We start from the raw sequence: 27,872 nt of genomic DNA, 5'->3' as shown, positions 1-27,872 counted from the left end.
AGCTGGCCTCACCGTGCCACAGGTGGGCAGCATAGGGGTGACCTGCCCTGACCAGCACAATCGAGCAGCAGACGCTGGGTGGCTTTCAAAGGGTCTGGTCCTTGGGCAGTAACTTCTGTCGCTGCAAAAGTCCTTCGTGGTGCCCAGGACCCTGGCTTCTAAACACCCCCACTGGAAGGAAGCAGCTGCCCTCGGGTCTGGGCAGGAGACGCACAACGTGGGCCTGCGTGCATCTCGCCCAGAAGCCAGCGGGGGTCTCCACCCCACAGGGAGGGAGGCAGGCTGTGACCCAGAGTGACCACAAACCCAGTGACTTGAACCTCGGGCGGAGCTAGCTGGGCGGACAGGACACCTGGTGTCCCTGCAGTGGGTCAGCCCAGAGCAAAGCTGACGCAGGGACAGCAGCAGGCGGGCCTCTGGGTGGGGCACACTGAGACCCCCGCCACACACCCCCAAAGCGAGGTCAGCTCACGGAAGCCAGAGGCTGAGAAGCCAAGAGACAGCGGGGCACCTGGGGTGGGGACGGTGTCCGTGGTGGCACAGGCTACGGCAGAGGTGAGGGCAGCGGGTTAGCAAGAGGCCACCTGCTTCCTTCCAGTGGGGGTGTGTGGAAGCCAGGGTCCTGGGCACCTTGCAGGGCTTGGCAGCGACAGGAAGAGGGCAGCGAGGAGACGCAGAGCGACAGACCTTCACTGTGGCTTTTATTTGTTCTGTTTGCTCGTGGGGATGAGCTCAACTCTGGGGGCACGGAGACCCCACGACCCGCCAGGCTGCCTGGCCTTGGAGTATCCGACCCCACCCCCAGCCCCGGCCGCACACCCTCCAGGTCGGAAGGTCAGGTGAAAGCCCCCAAGGGAAGGATCTGCCCTTTCTCAGCGGCCGCAGGGCGCTCCCGGGTGATCATCCTTTGCACGGGCTGCCAGGGGAGTCGTGGGGCCCGCAGGGCGCAGCCAGGGTCCAGGGAGCCAAGGGGGCACCGCGAAGCTGCCGCTCGGGCCGAGCCGCTCAGTGGGTGCCAAGGCTCAGTGCGGACGAGGCCGGCGGGGTGACTGCGCAGAGAGGGGAGGCCGTGGCCCAGGGCGAGCCCCAGAGCCTCAGGAGCCAGGAGCACGCACGCACGCCCACACGCCCGCACGCACACCCCCGCGAACACACACACACGCCTGGCCCCACTGTGCATGTGGGAGAAAAGGAAAAGAAAACCTTGAGGGCTGAGGCCCAGCGGGAATCCCAGCAGATGGAGGGCGGCGGGCCCGGGCTCCACGCGGCTGAGGCGCAGCGTCCGTTCTCAATTTGGAGCCGGCACCCCCTCCCTCGCGGCCTCCTCGGGCCCCAAGGAGTCGTCCGGCCCAGGCGGGTGCCCGTGCCCGTCCACACCGCCGTCCACACTGCCGTCGGCCCTGCTCCGCTGCTTCTGCCGCCGGGTCTCCTTGTACCTCAGGGTGATGTCCCTGGTGGCAGCGGGGGCCGCGTCACCACCAGCTGGGCCCTGGAGGTCCCTGCCACTGCCCCGTGGACGCGCCCCCCGCGGGTGCCAGCGCGGGCAGGGCAGAGCCGTGCAGGGCCTGGCACCTCGGACCCGACCAGGAAGAGGCCCGGAGGCGCAGGGCCGTGGCGTGCGGGCTCACCGCAGGAAGAAGCGCCAGACGGTCCAGGTGAGGGCGAGCACGGAGCCGAGCGTCCAGCACTGGGAGATGTAGAAGGGCAGGGACAGCGTGAGCGTCTGCGGGTCGTACTTGACCACGATGAGCAGCTCCGTGACCGTGATGGCCGCCACCAGCCAGGCCTGCTGGCCCAGCTTCTTGTGGGGCTTCCTGCGGGGGAGGCGTCGGCTGAGGCCGTGCAGGCCAGCTCGGCCCGAGCGGCAGCACGGCTCCTCCCGTGCCTCCCCGGCCCCCGCGGCCCTCACGGGTCGTCCATGAAGTCGTAGATCTCCCGCATGGCCACGCCGCCCACGTTGACGAAGAAGACCAGCCGCAGGAGGACCAGGCAGTGCTCGGGGGGCAGCCACAGCACGAACTTCAGGTAGAACGTGTTCAGTTCTGCCAACAAAAACTGGGGGCAGAGGAGGGTGGGGGTGAGCCCGGTGCCCGGGGGCCGCGCGCGGGAGGCCGTCAGCCTTACCACCAGGACGATGCCGCACACGGCCAGCCAGCGGCGTAGACTGGACGCGGGCTTCCACTCGAAGCGCACCCAGCTGTAGGGCGTGAACTGGAAGGCGATCCTCTTCATCTTGCCCCTAGAACCAGGGCTGTCACCTGGGGCGGCACTGCCACCGCCCCGCCCCCCCCCCCCGCCCCCAGGTCTCTTCCTGGACCACTTCCCCCAGGGAGGGCGGCCAGGGCGGGGTGGTCCCGAGAAGGGCCGGCAGGGACGCCGAGGCCCCGAGGGGCAGGGTGGCTCTTGGGACGTACTTGTAGGTTGGGATGTTCCAGAGGCCCTGCCACTTGTACGTCTTCAGGGACAGCCACTCGAGGGTCTTCATGCCGCAGTAGATGCCCAGCCCGTTGCAGACGAGCACGTCCATGATCCACTGGGGGCAGGAGCCGGGGGAGGTGGGTGCCACAGACCCAACTCCGTCCGGCCCGGTCCACGGGGAGCCTGCGCCATGTGCCTCCCCCAGCGATGGTGTGGCGGGCCCGGGTCAGGGACACGGGGCTCAGTGGGCAGGCGGGCAGCCGGCACCTACATGGTCCCACCAGCACTCGCTGAAGTTGGGCAGCTGGTGCTCCAGGCTGTATTCCAGGAACTCAAACACCACGCTCACGATCGTGCACATCCACCAGTCCCGGATCATCAGGGTCTGCGGGCCAGCCGTGCGTCAGCACGCAACGGGCCCCCACTTACAGCCCTCCCAGGCCTCCTTCCTACCCAGCCCGCAGCACCCTCAGCTGAGGCATCAGCAAAGGCGCACCAGTCCCCAAGCACCCCGATGTAAGGCCTTCAGGCAGCTCTCAGGTGTGTCTACTCGCGTCCCCAAGCTGAGGGCATGTGAGGTCGGCCCTCAGGCTCAGCCGCTGGGGGCTGGCAGGAATGGGGGCCAGAGGCCTCCCGGCTGTCCCTCTGCTTTGCTCTTCAGTAGCCACCGTGGCATGCCCAGGATGCTCGGCCCAGTAAGGACCCTGAGCCCAGGTGGTCTTACAGACCCTCTAGACAGCCCACCTGTCCTCCATGACTGACCCGAAACCAGGTGTTCTGCACAATGAGGAGGTGCCTACCTTCAGGTACCAGCCAATAAAGTGTGCAGGCACAAAGCCGTCCAGCTTGTCCTGTGAGGGGAAGGACATAGGCCTGGTGCTCAGCCCCCCATCCCATTCAGGGTCCCCCCATCCCATTCATGGTCCCCCCACCCCACATGCTTGGCCCCCATCCTGGTGCTTGGGCCCTAGTCGTGAGCTGGGACGTAACCCCGCCACAGCTGGGAGGGCGTCCCCACCCTTGGTCCTCACACCGCTCCAGGAGGGCGCTGAGCCGAGGAGAGCCCCAGGTCAGGAAGGAGGGGTCAGCACCTGCTGGGGCTCATGCTGCCCCACCCCATCCAATCCACAGACGACTCGGTTTCCGGACCTCCTGATGCCCAGTGACCCCTCTGGACACTCACCCAGACATTGTGGAAGGGGTCGGTCTTATTGTCTGGGTCATAGATGAGGCAGTTGCCCCCATAGTCCCTCTCTGGCAGTGGGACCCCCAGCCTGGGGTCAACATACTTCAGAAACTGGCGGCCGTCCTGGACAGTCTGCAAGGCCAGCACCCGTGTTAGGGGCCGAGGGTTGTGGTGTGCGGACAGCACCCAGTCTCAGCACCACCCCTAGCCTTGGGCCTGGCAGATCAGGGGCTTCCCCGGTCCGAGGTGACATCCCCACGGGACCCTGCCAAGGAGGGTTACAGGAGCACATCCCGTCGGGGGCTCAGATCACCAGTCTCCCCACCTCTCTTCCCCAAGACCCTTCAGGGCCCAGACCCCACAGAGCAGTGGCCTTCCTGGGACACACTTCTTCACATGATGGCCGGACAGCCTTCCCCAGACGCCAGCGTTAGCTGAGTGCTCCTCTGGGCTTGGCATGAAGTGGGCTTTGGGGCTGCACCCGGCGGAAGAGGAGCCCCTCTGAGCAGCCGCGCCCACTCCTCCCTCTGGGCCCCCGTCATCAGGGCCCCGTCCCCAGGATCCTGCCCAAGCACCAGCTGAGGGGTGCAGCGGGGAGGAGGCTCAGGCTGGGCCAACAAAGTCCTCCAGGGTGTGTGTGGGCAGATGGCACTCAGACCTGCAACTGTCACACCACGGAGGTGACCCACGAGCAACTGACATCACCCCACATGACCCGGGTGACACTGGATCTGAGGGGCTGACAACAGCGCCACATTCCCGAGTCAGAGGGATGGCCTCTTGGACTCGGCTCTGGAGGCCGGGTCTGCAGGGTCAGACCCCTGGATGCTCAACCCCCAGGGAGGTGAACAGCTGGTCAAGCATAAAAAGTCTCTACATTGGGGCATCTGAAGGCTCATGACCCAAGGAAGTCAGAGTTCCAGACCATGACCCTCCACTCCAGCAAAGGCCAGTGAGGCCGGCTGATGCCTCGGGCCCCCGTGTGATGTGGCTCCCTGGAGAGGGAGGCGGGAGGCCGGTGGCTAGCAGCCGGCAGCTTGGGCAGCAGGGGCCCCCTGAACCGGCTGTTTCTAAAACATCTGCAGACACACCCGTCAGGACCCACACGTCTCCCTGCTGTTGGCCAAAAGGGCCCAGGGCCTGGTTCCCGAGACCATCCTCCAACAAAGGAACCAGGCTCCTTGGAGGAACGGCCGAGTCCAGGGCTGGGGCAGGGACTCCCCAGAGAGCAGGTGCTCAGAAACACAAGACAAAACACCAAGAACCCACGACGACGTGGTGTGTGAAATCTCCCAGTGGCCAAAGCAACTTGAGCAACAAAATCAACCGAGTACTGAATTATAACCCAGAGTGCAACACGGACGTCCGTGAGGCCGTGCTGGTACAAGACGTGACGGAAAACGTGGGTCGGGGAGAAGAAACAAGTCTCCCAAGCAGAAGCTCCCCCCTCAAGATGTGCAGCGGGACCTCCCTCCCGAGGGCGCGGCGTGGAGGGGGACGCGACGGACACCCCTCAGCCAGGGGGCGGGGTTGGCACCAAGTCAGAATCCTGTGTCAGATCATGAGAGAAACACCGGACAAACCCCCAGCAACCTTGATTCCAAAACCAAAAAGCCAGACATTACAGGCAAACCACAGTGTGTCTTGCAAGTACAGACGCAAAAATCCTCAACAGAATACTAGGAAACTGAATCCAGCACTATATAAAAAGGGCCATACACCATGCCCAAGTGGGATTTATCCCAGGAATGCTAAGCTGGCTCAAAAGAAGAAAATGAATCAACGCAGTATGTCATCTCAACAAAGGGAGAACCCACACATCTCACTGGACACAGAAGCAGCACTGGACGAACTCCAACACCTCCCAAGATAAATACACTCAACCAACGAGGAAAAGGGCGCCCTCCTCCCAGGACAAGCGGCCTGGGGAGGGCAGGGCGCCCCACCAAGACGAGGGGTGGTGAGGCTGCCGCTGGGCAGGGAGGCCAGAGAAGGACAGACAGACACCCAGGCTGGGAAGGGAGAGGCAGGAATCTCCTTGCTGCAGACGTGAGCCTGCGCAGGGAACGGTCAGGCCCGCCAGACAGCAGAGCTGTTGGAATGGACCGGCGGGCGCAGACAGGCTGCAGGACACAGGTCCACAGACAGAACAAGCTGCACTTCTAGATGCCGGAAATGAGCAGACCAGCACGAAATGACGACATTTCACTTATGACAGCATCAAAAAGAGTGAAACCCTCAGGAATAAACTCAACAGAGGAAGCGCAAAAGGTAGACTCTGAAAACCACAGGAGGTGAAGGAGCCGCACATGGAGAACGTCCCGCAGGGGCGTGGGGGGCTCAGGTAAGAAGGGGGTGATGGACCGCAGCCCACGTTTGCCACAGGAGAGCTGGGTGCAGGGCTGATGGGAACTCTGCACTAACTTCACAGTTCTATGATTTGCTTTACATAAAGTTTATTTTAAATAAAGGAACAAAATACGGACCATGAGAAATCAATCAGAACAAAAGCTGGTCTACAAAGAAGACATACAAATGTCCAACGGGCACATGAAATATGCTGAGCATCACCAGGCATCAGGGAAACACAAGTCAAACCACACGAGATACCATTTACCACGTCACACCAAAAAAAAACAGATAGAGAAAAAAAGGTAAAATAAAAAGTGTTGGCCAGACCATGGAGAAACTGGAATCTTGGGCGCTGCTGGTGGGGATGTGGAATGAGCACAGCCGCCGTGGCGGACAGTGTGGCAGCTGCTCTGAAGGCTGAGCACGGACTCACTCGGCGCTGCCATGTCGGGGTGTGTCCTCACAGAGATGGAGGGCAGGGACTCGGGCAGATCCTTTTGCCCACGTCCACGTGGGGCTCCTCACAGCAGCCAAGAGGTGGAGGGGGCCCAAGTGTCCACACAGCACAGTGAGTGGACACACAACGTGGTCCATCCACACGATGGACCACTACTCAGCCGTAAGAAGGAAGGGCATTCCGACCCAGCTACAGCACGATGGGCCTTGGGGACGTGGTGCCGAGTGGAATGAACCAGATATGGAAGGACAGGTCCTGTGCGACTCCACTCACATGGGGTCCCCGGGGGAGTCAGATCCATAGAGAGGGGCGGGCGGGGCTGGGGACGGGGAGGGGAGCGCGTGTTTAATGGGGACAGAGCGTCAGTTTGGGGAGAGGGACAAGTTCTGGAGATGATGGTGTGCTGGTCACACAATAGTGCGGCTGTGCTTCATGCCACTGAGCTGTGCGCTTAAGGATGGTTAATATTATAAATTGTATGTTATGTTTTTTTACTACAATTTTAAAAATTTTTAATTAAACACACTGGAATAAAACTATAAAAATTAAGCACTTCTACATACAGACGTGTGTATGTATGCATGTGTGTAAAACTGGACGGACAAGCTCTGTGGATGGCTCCAAAACCACTTTCCTGGTTTGATACTGTCCTGTATTTATGCAAAATACTGGGGAACTAGGTGAAGGAACATGAGACATACCCATACAACTTTTCACAACTTCTTGTGAATCTGTAATTACTTCAAGACAAAATGTAAAAAAACTCAGTGGACAATCTCAATGTAAAATATCTCAAAGAATGGGCAATCTCATGCAAAATAGAAGACCATGTGGGTTTTAGAATACAAGAAAAAATCTTAACCTCGTGTCGAAGAAATCTTAGACATGACATCAAAGCACAAAAAGAAAAGACACAACAAACGCCACTGGTAAGGAATGAGGGACCAGCGACAGGCCTGGAGAAAACCACCCATCAATAAAGGACCTGGCATCAGAACTATGTAAAAAGTTGCCATAACCAGACATTACAAAAACAAACCACCCGATTATTAAGAAGGGCAAAAGACGAATACTTCCCCAAAAAGGACGTGTCACGGCTCGTGAAGCACTGGCCGGCCAGCACCACTGGCCACTCTGGAAGCACACTTACATCCGTGACAAGACACTCGCTAAAGCAAAGCATCCTGGCGACGGCAGGGACACCGCCGCCCCGGGGAGCAGCCCGCAGCGACCCGGAAAGCGAAACACACCTAATGTGTGTTTGCCCTCAAGAAATAAACGCTCAGGTTCACACAAAAGCCTGTACAGGAGGGCTCGGAGCAGCCCCACTCATATCTGCCCAAACTCGACACAACACGGTGTCCCCGACACCGGGAACGATGGCAGCACACCTGCCAGGGACCCCTCGCAAGAACAAGGAGCGGGTGTTGGCGGCACGCAGCCTGGATGAATTCCGCACAGTTCCATCCACAGGAGACTCTCCAAGAGACAACGCTGTGCTGCTGGGGGAGGGCCGGGGGCCATGCAGCTGCCCAGGGCGCCCGAGGGGGGCTGGGTGACAAGACTGCTCCGCGCCCAGCTGTGGCGTCTGCGCAGGTGTGAACAGCGCCGTACACATGTCTCTATGACGATACACAGCCCCGCCGTCACCGGCAGAGCTGAGACTGATGACTGAAGACCACCACCAAATGTGGTTCCCTGGGTTAACCAGAACAAGGAGGATTACTCAATGGACACTAGTGGCAACAAATCCTGATCCACGGTTTATCTACTGAGGAAGTGAGTCTCCACCCTTCACCCTGACCACCTGTGAACGTGTGCAGGAGGGAGGGAAGCCACAAAGCCAGAAACAAACTGTGCAGCCACGGGCCCCAGGTCCACCTCCAACACCCAGAGCGCCCGTGTCAGGGGTCAGCGGTGCTCCCCCCGGGGCGCGGCCTGGCGCTCAGATGAAGCACCTGCAACTCAAAGCAGAGACTACCCTCCAGGCGCCTGCATCCCAACGCATCATCCCTCCGACCCACACAGCACAGCGGGCCCAGAGGCCCCTGCCGCTGCAAGGAGACTGGTAAAGGCGACAGCTCCCACCTTCCCTCCGCAACCTCTGCCCACCGGGACAGGGTGCAGCCCTGCCTCCCATCAGAGCCGGGGAGGGGCTGACATGCAAAGCCTTCTCTGCCACCCTTCACTCACCTCGTTCCCCAGTTCGTAACCCGGAAAAGCCGCTTACCTGGAAGAGTATAAAGATGAGGAACAGCTCGTAGACCACACTAACGCAGAGCCAGAACCTCCAATAAGCTGCAAAGACACAGAACACAGAGGCATTAGGGGCGCCAGCCCTGCTGGCACCTGGCTGTCCCGTCCCCTGTGCGGCTCCTGGACACGCGCGGGCCCCAGTCCAGGCCCCGCTCGGGCCCCCGGCAGACACTTCACAAAGCCAGACCTCGGTCAGAGGTGAGCAGTCTCCCCAGCTGCGTGCCCGTCCCCGGGCCTCCACCTCTGCTCGTCTCCCTGCAGCTCAGAGGACAGAGCGGGGCGGCAAGCGCTCCTGCCTTGTGTTGACTTTCATTGTGAAGTCAGCCTGCAGGGTTTTGGTGGACACCTTCCACCATGTTAAGATAATCTTTCAATTCTAATGCACTATGCTTCTATCAAAAATGAGTACGAAAGTTTATACGAGGATCTACTTTTTCCCTCAGTGTTAATGTGACGAATGGTATTAACAAATTCTCTAGTGTTAAACCATTCCCGAATTCCCGGGATAAAACCAATTTGGTCATAACGACCTGTTTCGGGAACCTGTCATAAGCTTCAGTCAGCAGTCTTAAGAGCCTGCCCTCCGGTGACCAGCAGGGCTGCACTTCACCCTTAGGGCTGCTGAGAGAGTAGATGGTACACGTTCTCACCACAGAAGCAGATAGGGTTACGTGGGGTGACAACTAACCCCTCTGGAGTATTAATTTTGCGATGTATGTGCATCAAATCGTCATACTGTATACCTTCAACTTACACGGTATGTGCCAGCTACATTCCAACAAAGCTGGAGACAGAAAGAGGTGTCCCTCAGAATTCCTCTTACGAGCGAGGGCTTCTCGCTCACCGTCTGCTCTCCATGCTCTCACACAGAAGGCTCAACTTCCCACCGGGGGATGAGGGAACGAGAAGGGGAAGGTCTAGAACCGTCCAAGACTCTTCATAAACCTGTTAACAAAGGCCTAAGGTATCTGATTGCCCTAGGCTTACGTCCACTAGAAACCCACCAGCCTACCTGCAAAAGCTCATTCATCTTGAAACAAACCGGGCCCGCCCACAAGCTGGAGACCCAAGGCTGGGCCATGGCCTCCCCAGGGAGTCTGCATTCGCCCGTGTCCGCCCCGGGCCCTCGCGCCTCAGCTCCAGCGGGTGAGCTGAGGCGCCAGGCGGCTCCCTGGGCAGCGGCTCACGGAAGGCACACAGGGCCTTCAGGCCTGTGTCTGACCTACCTGCCGGGAGAAGCGGCCACAGAGATTCACTGACGTGGCCAGTTTTCAGGGAAGCTGACTAACATTCTGAGACACTGGAGACACACGGCTGAGGTGACAAACTTATTCTTTGCGCCCTTAAGGATGGGAGAAGCCTAGAAAACTCCCTGGTTCAAGAGCTGCAGCAGCAGGCAGCGGGTGGCAGGGAGGTGACTTGGGGCCGCTCAGCTGCGGTGACAGCCAGCCTCCTCCCACGAAGACACGTCTCGCATCTGCAGTGGCACCGTCACTGCCCGACGTTCCCCGTACGGCCCCCAGACTCCCCATCACACTCGGCCTGCAGAGCCACCAGGGTCCCAGACCCGCCCACCCCACCCCAAACACCTAGGTGCCCCACGGCCAGGGTTTCTGCTCCACAGCTGCCATCTCTCCCTGGACCACCCCCGAGACTCCTGAAGTTGGTTTCCTGACTCAGAGCCCAACCCCTCCCCAACCCAACACTCCTATTTTCCTCCTAAACATCGAATCTGGCCACCTTAGCAGCACTGGAAACATTCATACTTACTCCAGCTTTCAGAGGGAGCCACAGATGGGCCAGTCCCATCTGGACCTATAGCCAATTCAAGCTTCCAAATAAAGCAGCCCCCAGACAGGCAGACCTGGGGCCTCTTGTCAGCTTCCCTCGTGGCTACCAGGGCCCAGGCCTGCGGGGCAGGGTGTGGGCGGAGACCCCAAAGCACCTCCTTTTGGGGCCAGAAAGCCCTTCTCCCTGGCCCCTCAGCGTGCAGCCCAGGACTGATCCCAGAGCCACTTCTAGTGTAACCTGATTTGAGACCCTGAGGGTTTCTAGCCAACCACCAGGCTACCGAGACAAAACATCCGAAAGACGATGCTCCAGGACGAGCTCCCTCATTAATTGATCAACGTCAGCAGAAAAACAGCAACTGAAGAGCAAAGCTCAGAAAACAGACCCAGAAAGCACCACACTGCCCTCTGCCGAAGGGGAGCCGGCTTGTTGCCCACTAGGCCCAGAGGGGCCCTGGTGAGAGCTTTCAGACAAGGAAGACTTGAAGCTGGAGCCCCGAGGCACCCCCGGGCCTGCCTGCCAGTCCTGCTCACAGCTCCGCCCGGCACAGTGCGTCACCACAGACAAGCACTGGGTGCGTTTCCAGCAGCCCCTCTCTTCCTTCCAGCTCGATCTGACAGCACTTAAACCTGGCTTTTCACTGTGATTTTGGTGGTTCTTATACTTCACCTCACTTTCCCACTGCTCTGGCTAGGAGCACCCCCCCCCCCACATCAAGACTGGATGCACCTAGACCACTGAGCAGGTAGAGCAGGCCCTGCAGTCGGACCACACAGGCTTCATCCAGCACCCCGGTCCCCACCAGGCACTACCAGGACAGAGCAGATGGCGAGCCCCCGCCCGGCTCAGAACACCCTGGCGCCTCGCTCAATTCCATGAGCCCCCAGTGCATACTGGCCGCTGGGTGCACACACCTTTTCCAGAGGGCAACCATCAGGCGCCCAAACACTCACACCCTTAATCCGCCACTTCCCCTCCTGGAACTTTCGTCACATGAATGATCATATGTACACACAGGTCTATGTGTGGAAACCTACTACAGCCTGGTTTATTACAATAAAACTGGAAACTCTACACATAAAATGACACAGGACTGGCTCAGTAGGTTGCTGTACATTCAAACGACGGCTAAACAAGCAGCCACCAAAACTCCAGCTGTTGCATAAAAAATGAATGAGAAAATGCTTATGTTAAACCTGAAGGGAAAAATGCACGATATAAAACCACACGTATGGTGTGATGCCAATTTTTCACAGCTGCGTACGTACACACATATACAGACACACTGAAACTGAGCAGTGGTTATTGTGAGTGCTTTTTATTTAAATTTAAAAATTGTATTTTCGAAATGTTCTACAATAAATACACACCTTTACTGAGACAGAAAAGAAACGTATCACTAAGTTGTGACCCTTCAGGAGACCGACCACCCCCTGCCCTCAGAGACGACCCCTCAGTGAGGCTGGGACCCCAGACATGCTGGGGGGCCTGAGCCATGCCTTCCAGCTCTGAGGGGACGCCCGGCATGGTTAGAAGGCCCCACAACTTCAGGGTGGGTGGGGGGCAGAGACAGAAACCTTGCTGCAGTCGCCACCTGGGGAGCCCCCAACAGCAGGGTGGGCACCTCACAGCTGACGGCAGAGCCACCAGCTCGAGCCCACCCCAATGCCACTGGACGGCCCCAGGGGTATCTCCGTCTACAGGAGGATGGCCCTGACTGAGGCGGAGTGGGCAGAGACGGGACAGAAGGGCCAGGACAGGTCCAGGACAGGGCAAAGAGTGGGAGGACAGAGGAGGGCCCCAAGGAGGTCCAGCGGCCACAGGAAGAGACCTGGAGACAGGTCTGAAAGCCCCTCGCCCACCCTCCTCACCGGCCACTTGCGTGGCTGGCTGGGGGCCAGGAAAGGGGGCCAAGACACGCACACGCAGCAGTAGACACAGAGCAACCCTCAGAACAGAACTGCCACGCGGGCACACACGGAAAGGGAATTGGCGAGTTACCTGGATGAGGTCTGGAAAATGGCCCGTCTTTAGCTTGTGTGACTCCAAAACATAAGAAAACCAAAATACTGGCCACAATACCTCTGCAAATAAAGAACAAACAGCCCCTCAGTGTGCGTAAGCACCAAGCCCCTGTCGGTTCCTCCCAGGCAGGAGGTGGGAGGGACCCCCAGGACGCCCACTGTGGTGACAGCCCCTGACCCCTGGGCAGAGGGGACGGAAGCAGGGAGGCCAGGGGGCCTCAGCAGCCCAGACCAGCTCCAACCACCCAGAGGCAGCAGTGCCCTCGGAAGAAGGCCCTTCCACTGGGGGCCAGGAGTTACTCACACCATCAGGGGCCTCACCACCAAGACGTGCTTCACATTAAAACAAACACACAACAAAACCCGCCTGAAACCCCGTACTTGATGATTCAGCGTCACTGAAGCCCTACGATGGAAGGGTGGTAGGGCTGGGGGCCCAATGGCGCGTCCCACTGGGGCCGCCGCACCCGGTCCTGCGGGGCTGCTGTGATGGCAAGGGACGGGCTGGGCGCTGGCCACACAGAGCCAGCTCTCACTAGCGCCCCGCCCCGGGCTCGGTGCCAGCGGTGGGTGGGTGTGGAAGGTCCACACAGGGCTGCCTAGGGGACGGCGGGCACCTTCCCAGAACCCACTGAAAGGGTTGTTAGATACCCCCCGCCCTATGAAAGGGGCAGCTGTCCAGTGAGGCCACTGTCGGGGCCACTGCGAGACGGCCTCAGAGCTGGGGGTGACACATGGAGACACCACAAGGGCGGAACTAAGGAGAGGCCTATGCCACGCGGTGCTGAGCAGCCTGTCCCTCCCGGGTCAGCCCACGACCCTGACCTCGGGTGCACATCCTACTGTAACATCTACGATTTCGTGGGAAGACTTGTTGTCCAGGAGGACTGACTTTTAAAGAAAAGTGACTAAATTACACATTAAAGTAACCTTTTAATTTTAGAACAGAAAAGCTGCCAAGACAGTACAGAGCTTCCCACACTCCCCAAGCCCAGCCCCTCTACTGTCAGGAGGGCACCTCTGTCAGTTAGCGAACTGACGCTGATACACCGAAGTCGGCAGTGCTCCCGGATTTCCTCGGTTTTTACTTCATGTCCCTTTTCTGCCCCAGGACCCCACTCCAGACCTCCGCGGCAATCAGTCATCATGTCTCCTTCAGCTCCTCTGGGCTGCGCGGATCCTCAGACGGTCCCTGGTCTGGGAGGCTGGGCAGAGGGCTGTGAAGCCCCTAGTTAAGGCTGCAAGCTACTGGCTGAGCAGGAGACCGCAGGTGTGAGGGGCCGCCCGTGCCACACCCTCACAGGGACACGCCACCGCTGATTCTCGATGCTCGGGTGGGTGTCGAGGTGGCCCCCCACACACCGCACCCTCGGAAGGGAGGCCCTCTGCACAGCCTGAGGGGACATCCTCTGCGTGGGAGACTTGTCTTCTCCCCGACTCACACATTCGACCGTTTCTTCTATCAACATGGCCTCATGGACGTCTACGTTACACTTTGGGTTATCATTCGAGATTACTCTGTTGATTTTGTTGCTCAAATTGTTCCAGCTTCGGCTGCTTTTATTCAGCTTCTGTACCTCTGGGACACACATCTCTGTGGGGGCTGCCAAGGAGACACTCCAGGCCCACCCTGGGCTCCCCTGTCCCGGCCCTGGCACCGGCCGTTTCTCCAAGGAGCGTGGTTCAATCTGCATACATTAAAGTCCCACAGTTTTGACAAACACACAGGGGCATGTATTCTCCATTACAGTATCACACACAGCAGTTTCAAAAAATCCCTAAAAAATCCCACACTCCACCTACTCATTCTCCCTCTGCCCTGGAAACCACTGATCTTTTCATCATCGCACAGCGTGCCTTTTCCAGCACATCACAGAGCTAGACTCATACAGCACGGCCCCTTCTCAGACAGCTTCTCTCACTCAGCAACCTGCATTTAAGCTTCATCCGTGTCTCCACAGCTCGACAGCTCATTCCCCTTACTGCTTAGTGAGTCCATTGAACAAGTGTCCTCGTGTGTCTGCCCACTCACCCATGAGGGACGTCTTGGTTGCTCCTATGAACACCTGTGTGCAGGTTTCTGTGTGGTAAGTTTCAGCTGCTCTGGGTAAACACCAAGGAGCACAACCGCTGGACCACACGGTGGGAGTGTCTGGTTCCACGAGAGACTCCAAGCCGTCTCCCGGAGCGGCAGCCCCACGTGCACCCCACCAGTGATGGGGCAGCGTCTGTGGCTCCACAACCTCACCAGCCCGTGGTGCTGCTGGGTTCACGTCGCGGGGCTCCTGAGGTGCAGACGGCACCTCCCTGCCAGGTGATGTGAGCGCCTCCTCGTGTGTGACCTCTGGTGTCCGTGCAGATCGCCTGCCCAGTTTGCCCTGCGCTGCTGGCTTCCCCACCGTGAGCTTTAGGAGGTCGCTGCACAGTGCAAGTACTTCTTCAGATGTGTGTTAGGCAAATACTTCCTTACTACCAGCCTGTGGCTTGTCTTTTCATTGTCTTAACAACAAGTTTTGCAGAGCAGAAGTTTTCAATTTTAATGAAGGTATTTTGCCCAAGGTGTTCGGAGGAGGATAATGAGGTATTTACAGTTATACCCTCTGCACACCCCCCAACCCCGCAGAGTACTGGGCGTCTGTTTTCTCTTCCATGGATCCTGCTTTTGGTATTCTATCTAAAAAGTCATCACCAAACCAACGTCACCAGACTTTCTCCCATGTTTTCCTCAAGAAGTTTTACAGTTTTCTATTTTTCATTTAAGTCTATAATCCATTTCAAATCAATCACTGTGAAACATGTAAAGTCTGTGTCTAGACTCTTTCCAAGTGGACCTCTGGTCACTCCAGGCCCATCTTGCTGAAAAGACTCTCCCTTCTCCACTGAGCTGCCTCTTCTCCGTCCCAGGCGCCTGGCCCCGTCTGTGAGTCGTTTCTAGGCTCTGTCCTGTCCTGTCGACTGTCTTGTAGCGCCTCGTGCTGGCTCCCCATCCTGACCAATGCAGTCAGCGCCTCGTCCTGACCAGGCAGTCAGCCCTGACTCTGCTCTTCCCCAGCTGTGCTCTCTCTGGTGTACACATGCAAAATTGATTCACACTTCACAGGTGTAGACTCATTCATACACTCACATATGTAACATGTACACTAATACAAACGCCCCAATGTCACCAACAGACAAATGGGTCAACAAACGGCGGTGTGTCCAAATGGGGCCGCCCTCAGCAGGAGGCCAGAACAGCCACTGGCGGGCGCAGCAGGGTGCTGGGTGGGAGGTGGCAGACAGGAGCTGTGTGCTGGGCAAGGCTGCAGGACAGGCAGGAAGGGCCGCATGTGGCCGGCGGGGGTGCCCGGAGTGGCGGCAGACTGACTGCAGCGCTCAGAGGCGGCAGGACGGATGTGGGCACTACATGCCACATGAAATCACATGTCAATAAGCTGACTTGGAAGAAAACCCACTCCCTCAAAGTGACAGAACTTGTGAGTTCTGTAACAGGAATGATGACACACAAGCTGAAATCGGAAGCTTAAAGAAAACCAATTTCCTAAATTTTTAACAACATAAATATTATTTTTGAAAATACGTACAATCTTTAGGAAGCGTTTTATATGTATAAAACCTTCCAGCGAGAGCTCTGACATAATAAAAATAAGTCTGCCTGGCAGCCTCCCCAAGCCCCTGGGGGCCTGGGTGGGGGGCTGCCCCTGGAGCGCCTGTCGCAGCTCAGGCAGACATGCTGGCATGGGGGAGGACTCTGCACACACACAGCCATGCACCAGTGCTCACAAGAGCACGTCCCTGCAGGCAGTAGCAGAGCCTCAGGAGTTGAGGGTGGGGTAGGGGCTCCCAGGAGGCGCTGGGTGGATTCCAGGCACCACCAGCAGCACCACAGGGCAGGGAGGGCAGCCCCTTTGGGCTCCAGAGATCGTGCACTATGATGCCGTGTGTCCACAGAGCACAGAACTTTAGAGCAGAATGTGTCTGGGGGCCCTCAAATCCCTAGCCACCTGCCTTCCTCCAGCCCCTCGTTCAACGAACTCACCCAGGGGACCCCTGGAGAGGGTCCAGGCGCCCCTGTCGCTGTCTGGGTGGCCCCTTCTGGGCTCACCATCCTGGCCTCTCTCGGGCAGGGACGGCTCAGGAGGAAGGCCAGTACAGGACGAGGAGGTGGGCCCCGGACACGTCCAATAAGCCTCCTCCTCAACAAGGGCAGCCTGAGCCCGCAGCCCCTGGGCCTGGGTCGCAGCGCAGGGCCCCGGGCAGCAAGGCTTCACGACTCACCCGCAGACGAGAATAATGAGGAAGACCCAGCAAAGCCGACGGGAGCCGGAGGCAATGGCAGGAGGAAGCCCCACCGAGCGTGGAGCTGGGAGCTGGAGCACGGGCGGGATACCTGCGCCTCACGGGTGAGGGCAGGACGTGAGCCACTGGGAGCCCTCAGGGGCCTGAGCCCAGACTCCCCTGGACACGCCCGCTGCAGCATGGAGACCCCACACCACAGCCTGGTGGGAGCCCCCTGGTGTCCAGCAGGATGTGCCAAACGCCGCTCACCTCAAGCCCGGCAGGGGACGACGGCGCGCAAGCCCAGTCCCGCCACCCGAGGCTGACCGACCAGCAGTCTCCTGGCCCCTCCAGGCCTCTGTCCATGCCTGGCCTCCTCCGCCTGCCCCACCAGAGCAGGCGGGGCTGGGCCCCAGGACTGGAAGAGCAACGGGGGCCTCATGCAACCAGAGGGAGCAGCAAATCCGTCCAGTGCAGAAAACCCACAGAAACGAGTACTAAAACCAGCAAATCTTCCTCCTGCACCTCTGAGACTGGCCCCAGAATCCCATGGATTCTGGCAAAGGGTGCACCCCATCAGCTCATCTGCTTCTGGAGATAACACAGAAAGACTTCCCTCTTCCTGCGCAGCTCGAGATAGGCCACCAGACTCTCAAAGCCAGTTTAAAATTTTCCAAGAGCCTTGTATCGACAGAGTGTGGAAGGATGGTGCCAGCTGGTGGGAACCTTCCCCGGCCTCACAAAAACCCGTACATCCCAGACACCCAACTCAGTCTCTGCGACACAGTGATTTATAACACGTATGTATTTGGGCTTCATCTGTTTCTCTGGCCAGAACTGGAATTTCCAGAGTGCTGAGGTTCTCAGGGTGTCCTCTGGATGGGAGCTGGCTGCCAGGAGAACCAACCACACGATTAGGGGGTCAGAGCTCAGTGCCACCCCAGACCTCTGGGGGCGGGGCACAGACTGGGCCAATCACCAACGGCCACGGATTCTAACCAACCCTGCTATGCGAGGGACCTCTCTAAAATCCAGAAGGATGGGGCTGGTGAACTGAGTGGGTTCTAGAAAGCGGCCGACCTGGGGCGTGGGGGGGCGGGGCCGGTGCTCCAGGCCCTTCCCAACATCTCGTCCCACACGTCCTTCCCACCTGGCTGTTCCTCAGTTACGTGTTTTCAGGATAAACTTTTCAAAGTAAGTAAGTAACGTATTCTCTGAGTTCCGTAAACTGCTCTAACAAATTAATGAAAGGAGGAGGGGGTGGTGGGAAACCGACTCACAGCCAGCCAGTCGGAAGCACAGGGCAACCGGGACTTGCTACTGGGGTCGTGGGGGTGGGGGTGGGGCTGTCCTGCAGGACTGCGGCCGTAACCCTGGGGTCTGGCGCTGTCTGGGGGACCGTGTCCAGACTGGGCTGACCTGCAGGACACTCACAGTGCCTGGAGTGTTGAGTGCTGGGCGTGTGGGGAAGCTGGTCCCTGTGGGAACTGACCTGAACCCCTTCGGGGGAGCTGCCGCAGCACATTCTGGTCTCACATGTGCAAATGCAGCACGACCTGCAGATCACATGGGAGACGTGCTGGTGGGGCCCCAGGGACGGGCAGGATGCTCCGGGCATGCAGTGGAGGCTGGTCTCCAGACCCCTGGCCAGCCTGAGGGAGTGAGGACCCCACCCAACCTCCGGCAGCCCGGTACCTCTTGGTGTTGTAGGCCGTGTCCCGCGGCGTCTCCTCCAGCAGAGTCACATAGCCCAGCACACAGGTGAGGATGAAAAGCACCGTCAGGGTGTGGGCCCGCCTGAAAGGCAAGCACACGGCCACATCAAGTCCGGAAAGCGCCACCCCACGCTCATGACGTGCCACCAGGGGAGGGACTCCACTGACCATGAGCTACACACTCTGCGTGTGCTGTGTCACCCTGTCCAGTCTGTCTGTCACGCCAGCACGCCCCAGGTGCCTGGAGCTGGCATCTCTTGTAAGACAGACCAGGCAGCAGGTTAACACAGCTCTCTTCACGGAGTAAGGCCAGGCTGAAACCGACCTCTGGTGCATGAAATGAGCACATATGGGAGACCGCAAGGACAGTGGAGGACAGGAGGCAGAGAGGGGCTCTGAGGCCCCAAGCAAGACGGGCAAGACGGGCGGGCCGACTGCTGCTGAACACCCAGGAGACCTGGCTGAGAGACGGCTGCGTGGCTGGAGCGAAGGCAGCCTCCTCACCTCTGTCTGGCCCCCTCCGTATTAGCCTTCAGAGCCCTGATGTGGGAGGAAGGAGGCTGGCTCTCAGCAGCCAGTGGGCGGGCCTCACCTGGAAACAGGGCCCACAAGTGCCAAGTACCAGCCTGCACGCTGCCTGAGTCACACACTCGCCTGGGCCCCTCTGCATTTCAACAGCTGCCTGCAAAGGAGGCAGAGGCCCAGTTCCTACACCCAAGGAGAAGAGTGTGTCTTTGGAGAGACACTGTAACCCCTCCATTTCTAGCTGAGGATGCCCCCAGCCCCTGAAGGACACCACGAAGATCAAGCGAACAAACACACAGAAGCATCGAGCCGAGCAGAGGACCTGCCACCAGGCGTTAGCTCCCTGTCTCTCACCATGAAACATACACTAAAGAAATGAAAAAGCAAACCACAAACTGGGAGAAGACATTCACAGTACACGTGTCTGACAAAGGCCTCTGTATCCAGAAACATAAAGAACTCTTACAACCCAACAACAGACTAACAATCTCGAAAAAAAAAAAAGGACAAAAGACTGCACACACACTTCAGAGGAAAAGGTAAACAAATGGCCAATGGCACACAGACAGACGTGCGGCCTCACCAGCCACAGTGAAAGCAAACTTGCAGCACAGGAAGGCTCAAGCGCCGGCAGGGACACAGAGCAACTGCACTCCGGCGTCACGAGGGAGGGGGCTGCACAAGACACAGGGGCTAGAGCAGCTCGCAGCTCTGACAGTCACACAGGCTTCCCCATCACCCCGCCTCAGCCCAGAGTGTTTACTCAAGGGAAAAGAGGACGTGTCCACTCAGACCTGTGTGTGGAAGTGAACGCCACGCCCACAGAGCCAGCCCTGAAAGACACCTGCCGTCTGCGATGACTCACAAGAGGGGGCCAGGGAACAGCAGCTTCCCAGCGGCGGGACGTTCCCCCCACCCCTGGCAGTGCACATGGTGTGTAACTCAAGGGATGTGGACTCAGGTGGGTGTGTGTCATCCAGTAAAATCCTACCCCAATTCAAGTGATATTTTTTAAAAAGCAAGGGTGGGGCTGCAGACCTGAGACCTAAGACCTGACATCCGGCAGCCCAACCCTCTTACTTCCCCAGCCTTTTCATTCTCGCATATTTATTCACACTTTAACTTTTGGCATCAGTCCGACAGTGGCCACAAATGATTCTATTAGGATTCTAATTAGAATTGCACTGAATTTATAAATTAGTGCGGGAAGAATTGGTAGGCGAATAATACCAAGAGTTCCCCATCCACAAGACAAGGAACATCTCCCATTTAGGTGTTATTTCCTGCCCTTCAATTAAATTTTATTTTCTTTATGAAAACAAAAACAAAGGCAGCCATGTTTAGATAAATTAGCCCCAAGCTAAGAAAACAGTGCATTCTTTTACCACATTTCACAATACTGGGCATTTAAAATTGTTAGAAGTGAACAAAACTTCTATTTTAACTATTTTAGTACAATTCAACATAAATACATTCACATTTGAGTCCTAGGCCATAGGGACCCTCAGGAAAACCTCAGCTGAACTCTGTAAACATTTCACTGCCTGAAAGGCCTGTGGAATAATTACAACACAGAGACTGCTTCATAAGGTCCTATTTCAGACTTTCACTCCTACGGTGCCCTGGACACGGTGACCCAGAAACTCATCCTCTGCCTAAGCCTACAAAGAGAGGGAACTGGCGAGCTCAGCTGGCTCCTGGGCCCAGGACACGGCCCACCCTTTCCTCCCTGCAGGGGACATCAGATGTTAGCAGGGAGAACGGGAGTCACTGAGAACCCATGAGGGGCCAAGGGCATCCGGATCACAAGGTTGACACTGACAATGCATGGGCCTCTTCATCACCTTGGCCCCGAGGTTGGTCACAGCTGGTAAATGCAGTGTCCAGGTCACACAGCTCAGCGGCGGGGGCCTGGGGTCTGAGCCCCGCTGGGAACACCTGCATCACCTCACAAACCCTCACTGTGAGGTGACAAGACCCAGGGTGAGAGGTCCCAAGTGCCACAGACAGTAAGTGGTCCAGAGTACCTGGCACACGCCAACAAACCCCAAACCTGCCTGCCTGAGCTGAGGTGTGAGAGGAACAGGATGCATGTGGGGAAAACAGAGCGGGCGGGCGTAGAACTAAGGAGGGCCTCACCAGGGTGGACGCCCGGGGATGGGGACAGGGCCAGGCCAGCAGCGCGGGCGGGCCTAGCCAGTCCCAGAAACGGGGGGCAGTGTGGCAGGAGGCTCAGAGGGACCTCAGCCGGGCGAGAGCCACTGCAGGGCCGATAACGGAGCGCGGCTGCCCCCAGGGGCCCCGGCAAGGGGGGAGGGGTGCGGGTGATGGGGCCGGCCCACCGCGGGGCTGCTGGGAGTGGCTGGATTCTGGACCTGCCCAGAGGGTACAGACAGCAGGCCAGCTGACAGATGGGACAGGACGTGGAACCCAGGCCAGCCCAACGTGACCGCGCAGCACTGCTCAGAGCTGGGGCGTCCAGCTCCAGGCCTCCAGACATGCCTGCCAGGGGTGGGTGGAGCACGCGGGTCAGCGGCCTCCACTGAGAGAAACGTTAAACCAGGGTCCCACATGCAGCAAAAATACCCTTCAGGAACGCATATGAACCAAACAGTTGTGGACGGAGGAGGAAGCAGAGTCCAGGGCCAGCAGACCCTCTCCAAAAGAGCTGCTGCAGGAAGTCCTCCAGACAGAAGGGAAATGAGACCAGGAAGCCAGGCGGCCGGGAAGGAAGGCCTGGCAGAGGGGGAGCCACTCTCATGGACACTGTCCCACGGGGCCGCCAGCGCAGGGGGGAGCCGCACGGACCTGATGGCAGAGCGGCAGTCCTGGACAGGGAGAGCTTGGGAACGGTCACTGTGACCGGGAACGTAGTCAGGTGAAATGCAGAACTAAACCAAGGCAGGAGGGACAGAAGAGCGGGAGCAGAGACGAGGCATGAAACAGTGGCCCTGACAGTTAAGTGTAAGGATCTCAGACACCGACCAGCACACAGACTGTGCCACAAGGGGCCCACCCAGCAACACCACCAGAGCCGCCATGAGGGACCTCAGACCTGCAGGGAGACTCCCGGCCCCTCCCAGGCGCCAGGCCTGGCCTCAGCCTCGTTCCACCTCCACTGCCATGGAGCCCAGGAAGACAGACGCACCCTCTGGCCGAGTGGCTAACAGAGAACCCAGGATCCAGGCCCAGGACGAGAGGGGCAGCGGTGGGTCTCTGGACAGGGCCGGGGAGGGGGGCCGCGGACACACCCGGCCGGCCACCAGCCCCTCTAGAGACGAGCACGCCCATTATGCTGAGTACACAGGAAAACAGCCTGCGAGCCCCGCAGTGAAGACAAGCAGGTCTGGCTGTGAGACTAGTCTAGGAAAGGTCAAGACCGGGGCCTGTCACAGGCCTGCATGAGGCAACTGGGGCCACTGACCCCTGGCCTTCAGACCAGCACAACCAAAAAGGCATCAGCGGACAAGTCATGCTTCCCAGATGTGGGTGAAGCGGGCAAAGCCCAAGCCACAATGTCTGGGGAAGGCGTCTTCCAGAACCCGGGGCACCTAAAATCCGCCCCACACATTCTCCTGGCTACTGCAGATGTGCTGCTGACAGGAGAGCTCCGTGAATCACTAAGCGTGCTCAGCGAAGGCTCCGTGCTGGAGGACACCTGCGGACAAGAGCACTGCCAAAATGTCACCACCACCCATGCTGTCCCTGGCTCCTGGTAACCTTCCTCCCGCCCACAGGCGGCAACGTTTGGAAGCACCTGTCTGGGGCATCGAGTCCCCAAGAGCGTCCTGAAAGCCTGTTGGACCACACAAGGTGCCATGTCCTCCCACAGCTCCTGTGCCTGTGGTCTTGGCTGCTTCCCCTGACGTCCCCACTGACGACACCACGACAGGCAGAGGAGCAGTGTCCACGCCATCTTGGGCCCCCATGGTCCTCTGGTCCCTCCCTCAGGCCCAGTTTGGGGGAATCCAGCCTTGGACTCCGCGCTCTGCGGCTGGTAATGACAAAGAAACTCCACGTCCTCATCCGTGGCCCACCACAACCACCGTCACTGGCCCCCAAGAAGCCCAAGTTTCTTTGAAAACGAAAACCCTAAAAAGAAGGTTTTCAACCAGGCAACAGATATTCTGAGTAATTCTGGAACACAGTCATTTCTACAAATACATACACTTTAGCCTTTATATTAATTTTGTGGAACATTCATTATTAAGATTCTCTAAAACACAAAATAAGAGTTTTTAAATTCCAACACAGCAAGCCAACGACTAGAGACTCAGAAGAAGGTAAGCAGCTAGACCCTGCCAGGCAGGCATCCGGTTACCTGCCTGCCTTGAGGAAACGCAACGCCCCTTCCCCTGCACAGGCAGGCAAGAGCCCCACACACCAGCCCACCTCTACCCAGGGGCGGGGGGGGGGGGCAGGGGGCAGAGGGCGGAGACACCTACCCGGGAGACCTCCGAGCAGGAACCTGAAACTGGCAGTCCAGTCGCCCTCAGAAGCCTTCCTGGCCCCCATCAGCCCTCCCTGCAGTAAGCTCAGCTACAGGGACCCGAGCGTCACCTGTCTGTGCTTCTAAAAAACCAGCACACGCTTTCCACGGCCCCAGGTGAGGGGTGTGCCCTCGGGATTCTGTGAGCACCACGACACACCGTGCCCTCGGGGGTCCAGGTGTGCGCCAGAATCTAAGCTCGTTTAGTTCTGTGTATCCTTAGAACAGCAACCAGCACCCTGAAACCTGCACCAAACGGGAAAGAAACGAAGCAAGCCTGGCCGCCGCACCAGGACCTGCCTCCAGTGGCCGCCAGCAGGGCTGCGGGCTGAGGGGGCGGGGCAGGGCAGCTGACAGGCCTGAGCCACTTACAGGATGTCCAGCAGGGCCACCAGCTCTGGGGCCACACCCCCACTGAGGAGGGCACCTGTCTCTCTCTCCCTCCACAGCCAGGCAGACACAGGACTGCCCAACCCGTCTCTCCTGGGTCAGACACAACCAGGACACCGCTGGCTCCGTACTGCCTCCCTGAACCGTTCAGGCTCTCCTCACCTCCAGATCACACCTCCTCTGGCAGCCCCACAACTCTGCGGGGCTGTTTCCGCGTGGCATTCCTGCCAGACACCACACATCCATCTGTCTCTCCCATGAGCTCCCTGGGGACCAAAGCCACACTGACTCTGCCCCTGTCCCCGGAGCCCACTACACAACTCAACTTCAGCCGGACATGAACTGAGCCGCAAAGAACAGCCACAGGCCTCCTCCCACGAAGCAGGCTTTCTAGTGTATGGGGTTTGTCTCCCTAACAAGGAAAGGGAAGCTCAGGCAGGCGAAGGGCAGCCCAAGGTCACCAAGCCATCAGGCGGAGGAGCCACGCCTGGGACCTGTTGGTCCCAGGCTGTTCCTGGACCTCCAAGCACAAAAGTGCCAAACTCAGCCTAGAGCAACATCATGAAGTCTTCCAACAGGGGCCCTGGCAGGGAGGGGCTGCCCCTGGAGGCCGACTAGAGGACAGCCTGACCCCAAGGCTTGTCTAGGACTTAGCTGTGCAGGGGTCAAAGAGCTGGCCTGCCAAGGACAACTAAAGAGAAGAAGCACCTTTACTCCACAAACGCCCCCTGAGCTCCTGGCACGCAGTGAGCTGTTCCCGCCACGCGCTGGGGGAGCAGAAGATAACCTCACGCAGCACAAGCACTCTCCAAGGCAACGCACGGAGGGCAGGGGTGAATTTTGGATGGGAGGTCAGGAAAACTCTTTCTGAGGTGACTTCTGTGCAAAGTCCTCCCAGGAAAAGGGGCTGGGGCAGGGAGGAGGCTGGTCCCGGGGTCCCCCGGCCATCCCCTCTGTTAGAGGACGGAAGTCTCCCCGTTAGAATGGGGATCCCGCTAAAGGTGGGTCTTCGCCCACCAACTGGGAGGAAGCACGCGGAGCTTGAGAGAAGAGCTGCACCCCTGGGGTCTCGCTGGGTCCTTCCATCTGCTCTTTGAGGCTGCCTGTCGTCTCACTGGCTGCCCTTTTTGCGCTCACTCCTCCCTCGGGCTTCTCGGTGGGGCGAACACTTTGCAGAGACAAGATTACGCCGGCGGGATTCTGCAGCCTCAGGATCACTTTTCCCAAGCAAAAGTATCTCCTCGGGTATACGTTAAACTGCCAAAGGGTTCTGCAGACCGCGAGTCGAGTTCCCTGTCCCCCTCGCCTCCAGCCCTCCCTCGGGGGCAGCGCGCACAGGAGGCGCTGGGCCGCCCCGCGCCCCGCGGGCACCCCTCATCCCGGCAGCGGAGCGAACCGCGTCCCTCACCAGAAGAAGGTGTTGGTGCCGTCGTCGTAGACCTCGGACTCGTTGCTGCGGCGGCCCGCGGGCGCGCCGTCCGGCGGCTCCTCCAGCGAGGCCTTGCCCACGGGCACGGGGGACCCCGGCCGCTGCCCCTCGGCGCCGCCGCGCTCGCCCCGCCGCATGGCGCCCCGGCCCAGCCGCTCCTCCGGGCCTCGCCCCCACGCTCCCGAGTCACCGCGAGACCGCGCCGCACTCGGCGCGGGGAGCGTCGGGAAGGGGTCGCGCGCGCGCTCCGCAGGGTCTCGGGAGCGCAGGGGCGGGGGGCGGCCAGGAGAGGACAGGCGACGCGTTGTGGGACTTGTAGTCCGCGCGCCGGGCCGCGGGGCATGCGGGGACTCGTAGTCTCCAGTGGCTTGCGTTCGAAGCGGTGCTTGCTGGGAGGGATGCTGCCTGGTTGCTAGGTAACCAGCGCGCGGGCGGGAGGCGCGGCGTCTCTCAGCACCCAGCGCAGGGCTGCCCAGACCCTCCTCCAGCCGGGCGGCTTGCGCGAGCCCCGCCCCAGGCCCTCCCGCCCCCCCTTTCCTGACCCGCCAGACTCAGGCGTGTCCCCCCACCCCAGTCTCCACTGGGGGCTCCGGACTCTAGCCTATGGGGTCCTCTTGGTGGCCAGAGGGTAGTTCTTAAGAAAGGAGTACACGCGCTAATTTCAAAACTGACTCAAGTTCTTAACACAGACAGGGCCCTGGCAGAAATACTGAGCCCTGAGCCATCTGAAAAACAGTCCGGCAGCAACTGAAAAGGAGTCACCGTGTGACCCAGCACGTCCACGCCTAGGTATATTCACCAGAGAAACGAAAACGTGTCCACGCAGAGCTGTACACGGCTGTCGTCAACTGTGCTAATAAAACCGCCAGTTACTTCACCAGCAAAGGCGGGCTCACTCAGGAATAGCAGAGGAACGGCAATTCTGGACCTGCGAACCGCGCTGGGCCACAGGCGAACCCAGAGACCAAGGGAGGGAACTTGCCTTTACAGGGAGAAGGGGGAGCTGCAGGAGCCGGGAGCCCAGAGTACGGAGGCTCCCCGTGGGCGGGGCCGCTGCAGGCCTGGATTGGCTGGGCTGTCCTGGGGCGCAGAGGCATTTCCTTCTTCCTGATTGGTTGTAGGTAGAGGTGCCTTCCTGCAGAGGCATAGGGGACTCTTTTTCTCTTTGCAGTAATTGAGGATGCGTGGCAGGTGTGAGAGCTCCCCTTACAGGGCTGTCCTGACCCCAACTGTGGCCTAATTTCCTTAATTCCACATTTTCCCCTTTTGATGAAGATCCTACCTCAGGAGGATCACCAGTCAAGAGTCAGGGCCTGTGCATGCAGTGGTTTTGTCCCTCAGTGCCAGGAAGGACCTTTTCTGGTCATCATGTCCCATGTCAGAGGCAGAGCACGTAAATCAGAAACCTCATGAGGCAGCATTTGAGTAGCAAGCAAAGGTAGTAGGGAGAACCCTCAGGAATTTCTTCTTAAAAGTCCATATTTAGGTAAACGGTTGTAAGTGCTAGAAATTACTTCAAAGCAGTGAGTTAGCGCCGCGATCGCATTAGGTATGTCATTTTCCCAAAGATTTGACAAATAGTAGGTGCAGTATACTGCAGAATCAGTGTACAGAGCAGAATTAAAAACAACATAGTAAACCCAGTTTCCAAAATGGTGCTAAGCCAGGAGTCCAGCCCTGAAGGTATCCAGCTGAATAAATAAAAAGACAGTGGGTTGTCAGGTGCAATTTGCTGCAGCCAATGTGCTTGCTCTAATTTTATGTAACTGGGTCTCTCCTCCCCAGAGGCATCTGTCCACGTGTAGCAATAGGCGTTTGTTATGGCACAGACACCTCCTTGCTCAGCAAGCAGGTAAGCACAGGCTACATGATAATCCAGAACCACCTTGGCCAATGAGTCAGGTGAGTGCGCTGAGCTGAAACTGCACTGGCTGTGGAGTCATCGAGCTCTCCTAGGGGTGAGGAGAGATTTCTGATCACCTGTTCATTGGTGCTCACTCTAATTCGTGGAAGAAAACATCCCTACAGGGGCAAAGCCAGAATGGTGTATGCCTCCTGAAAGTTCTCAATTAAGGTGGCTATGGAGGTTCAATGGGATGGACAAAAGCAAGGCTTCTGTCCAGTGAAGTAGGGAGGACAGGACAGTGAACACGGCAGGGCACACAACCCTGCATTCTCCAGCCATCAAGGCAACCGGGCATCCATGCATGGAGGCCATTCCCCAAACTTCCACGCGAGAAGGTATAACCAGGGGTGTGCATAAAGCCCCAAACACGGGAGAGTACTGCCTCACTGCAGAGACGTGATGGTGTCACCTGGCCAAGGCTCAGACGGTAGGTTGTACACACAGGGTACCCCACATATAAACATGTTAGTTAGCAAGTTTACAATGAGTATATGTATGTTCACGTGCAACTGAAAAATTGTGCTCTACACTGGAATTTGACACAACATTGTAAAATGACTATAACTCAATAAAAAAGTTAAAAAAAAGAAATACCTTGTACCAACTAGAAACAAACAAACAAACACACACATTAGCAAGTTTACAGATGATGTTACTTG

General features: G+C 58.4%; 1 protein-coding gene across 2 annotated transcripts; it reads right to left on the bottom strand.

Annotated features, from left to right (window-relative positions):
• Positions 1 to 684: 684 nt before the first annotated feature.
• PTDSS2 (phosphatidylserine synthase 2) lies at positions 685 to 25,629 on the bottom strand. 2 transcript variants are annotated; one of them, XM_072970698.1, is made up of 12 exons: positions 25,287 to 25,626; positions 18,455 to 18,556; positions 12,462 to 12,544; positions 8,644 to 8,711; positions 3,602 to 3,736; positions 3,219 to 3,269; positions 2,690 to 2,803; positions 2,415 to 2,533; positions 2,125 to 2,239; positions 1,910 to 2,055; positions 1,629 to 1,814; positions 685 to 1,451 (listed from the first exon to the last, which is right to left on the bottom strand). In XM_072970698.1, the coding sequence occupies exons 1-12, from the start codon at positions 25,442 to 25,444 to the stop codon at positions 1,289 to 1,291; spliced, it is 1,440 nt and encodes a 479-aa protein (XP_072826799.1). In that variant the 5' UTR covers positions 25,445 to 25,626; the 3' UTR covers positions 685 to 1,288. The 2 variants fall into 2 exon arrangements, with proteins under 2 accessions (XP_072826799.1, XP_072826798.1); XM_072970697.1 differs by having other exon boundaries at positions 1,910 to 2,239; positions 25,287 to 25,629.
• Positions 25,630 to 27,872: the final 2,243 nt, after the last annotated feature.

Source organism: Vicugna pacos, chromosome 10, assembly GCF_048564905.1.
Source record: "Vicugna pacos chromosome 10, VicPac4, whole genome shotgun sequence".
Lineage (NCBI taxonomy): Eukaryota > Metazoa > Chordata > Mammalia > Artiodactyla > Camelidae > Vicugna > Vicugna pacos.
The sequence above is the reverse complement of the archived record's forward strand: the minus strand, read 5'-3'. Positions and strand labels throughout refer to the sequence as shown.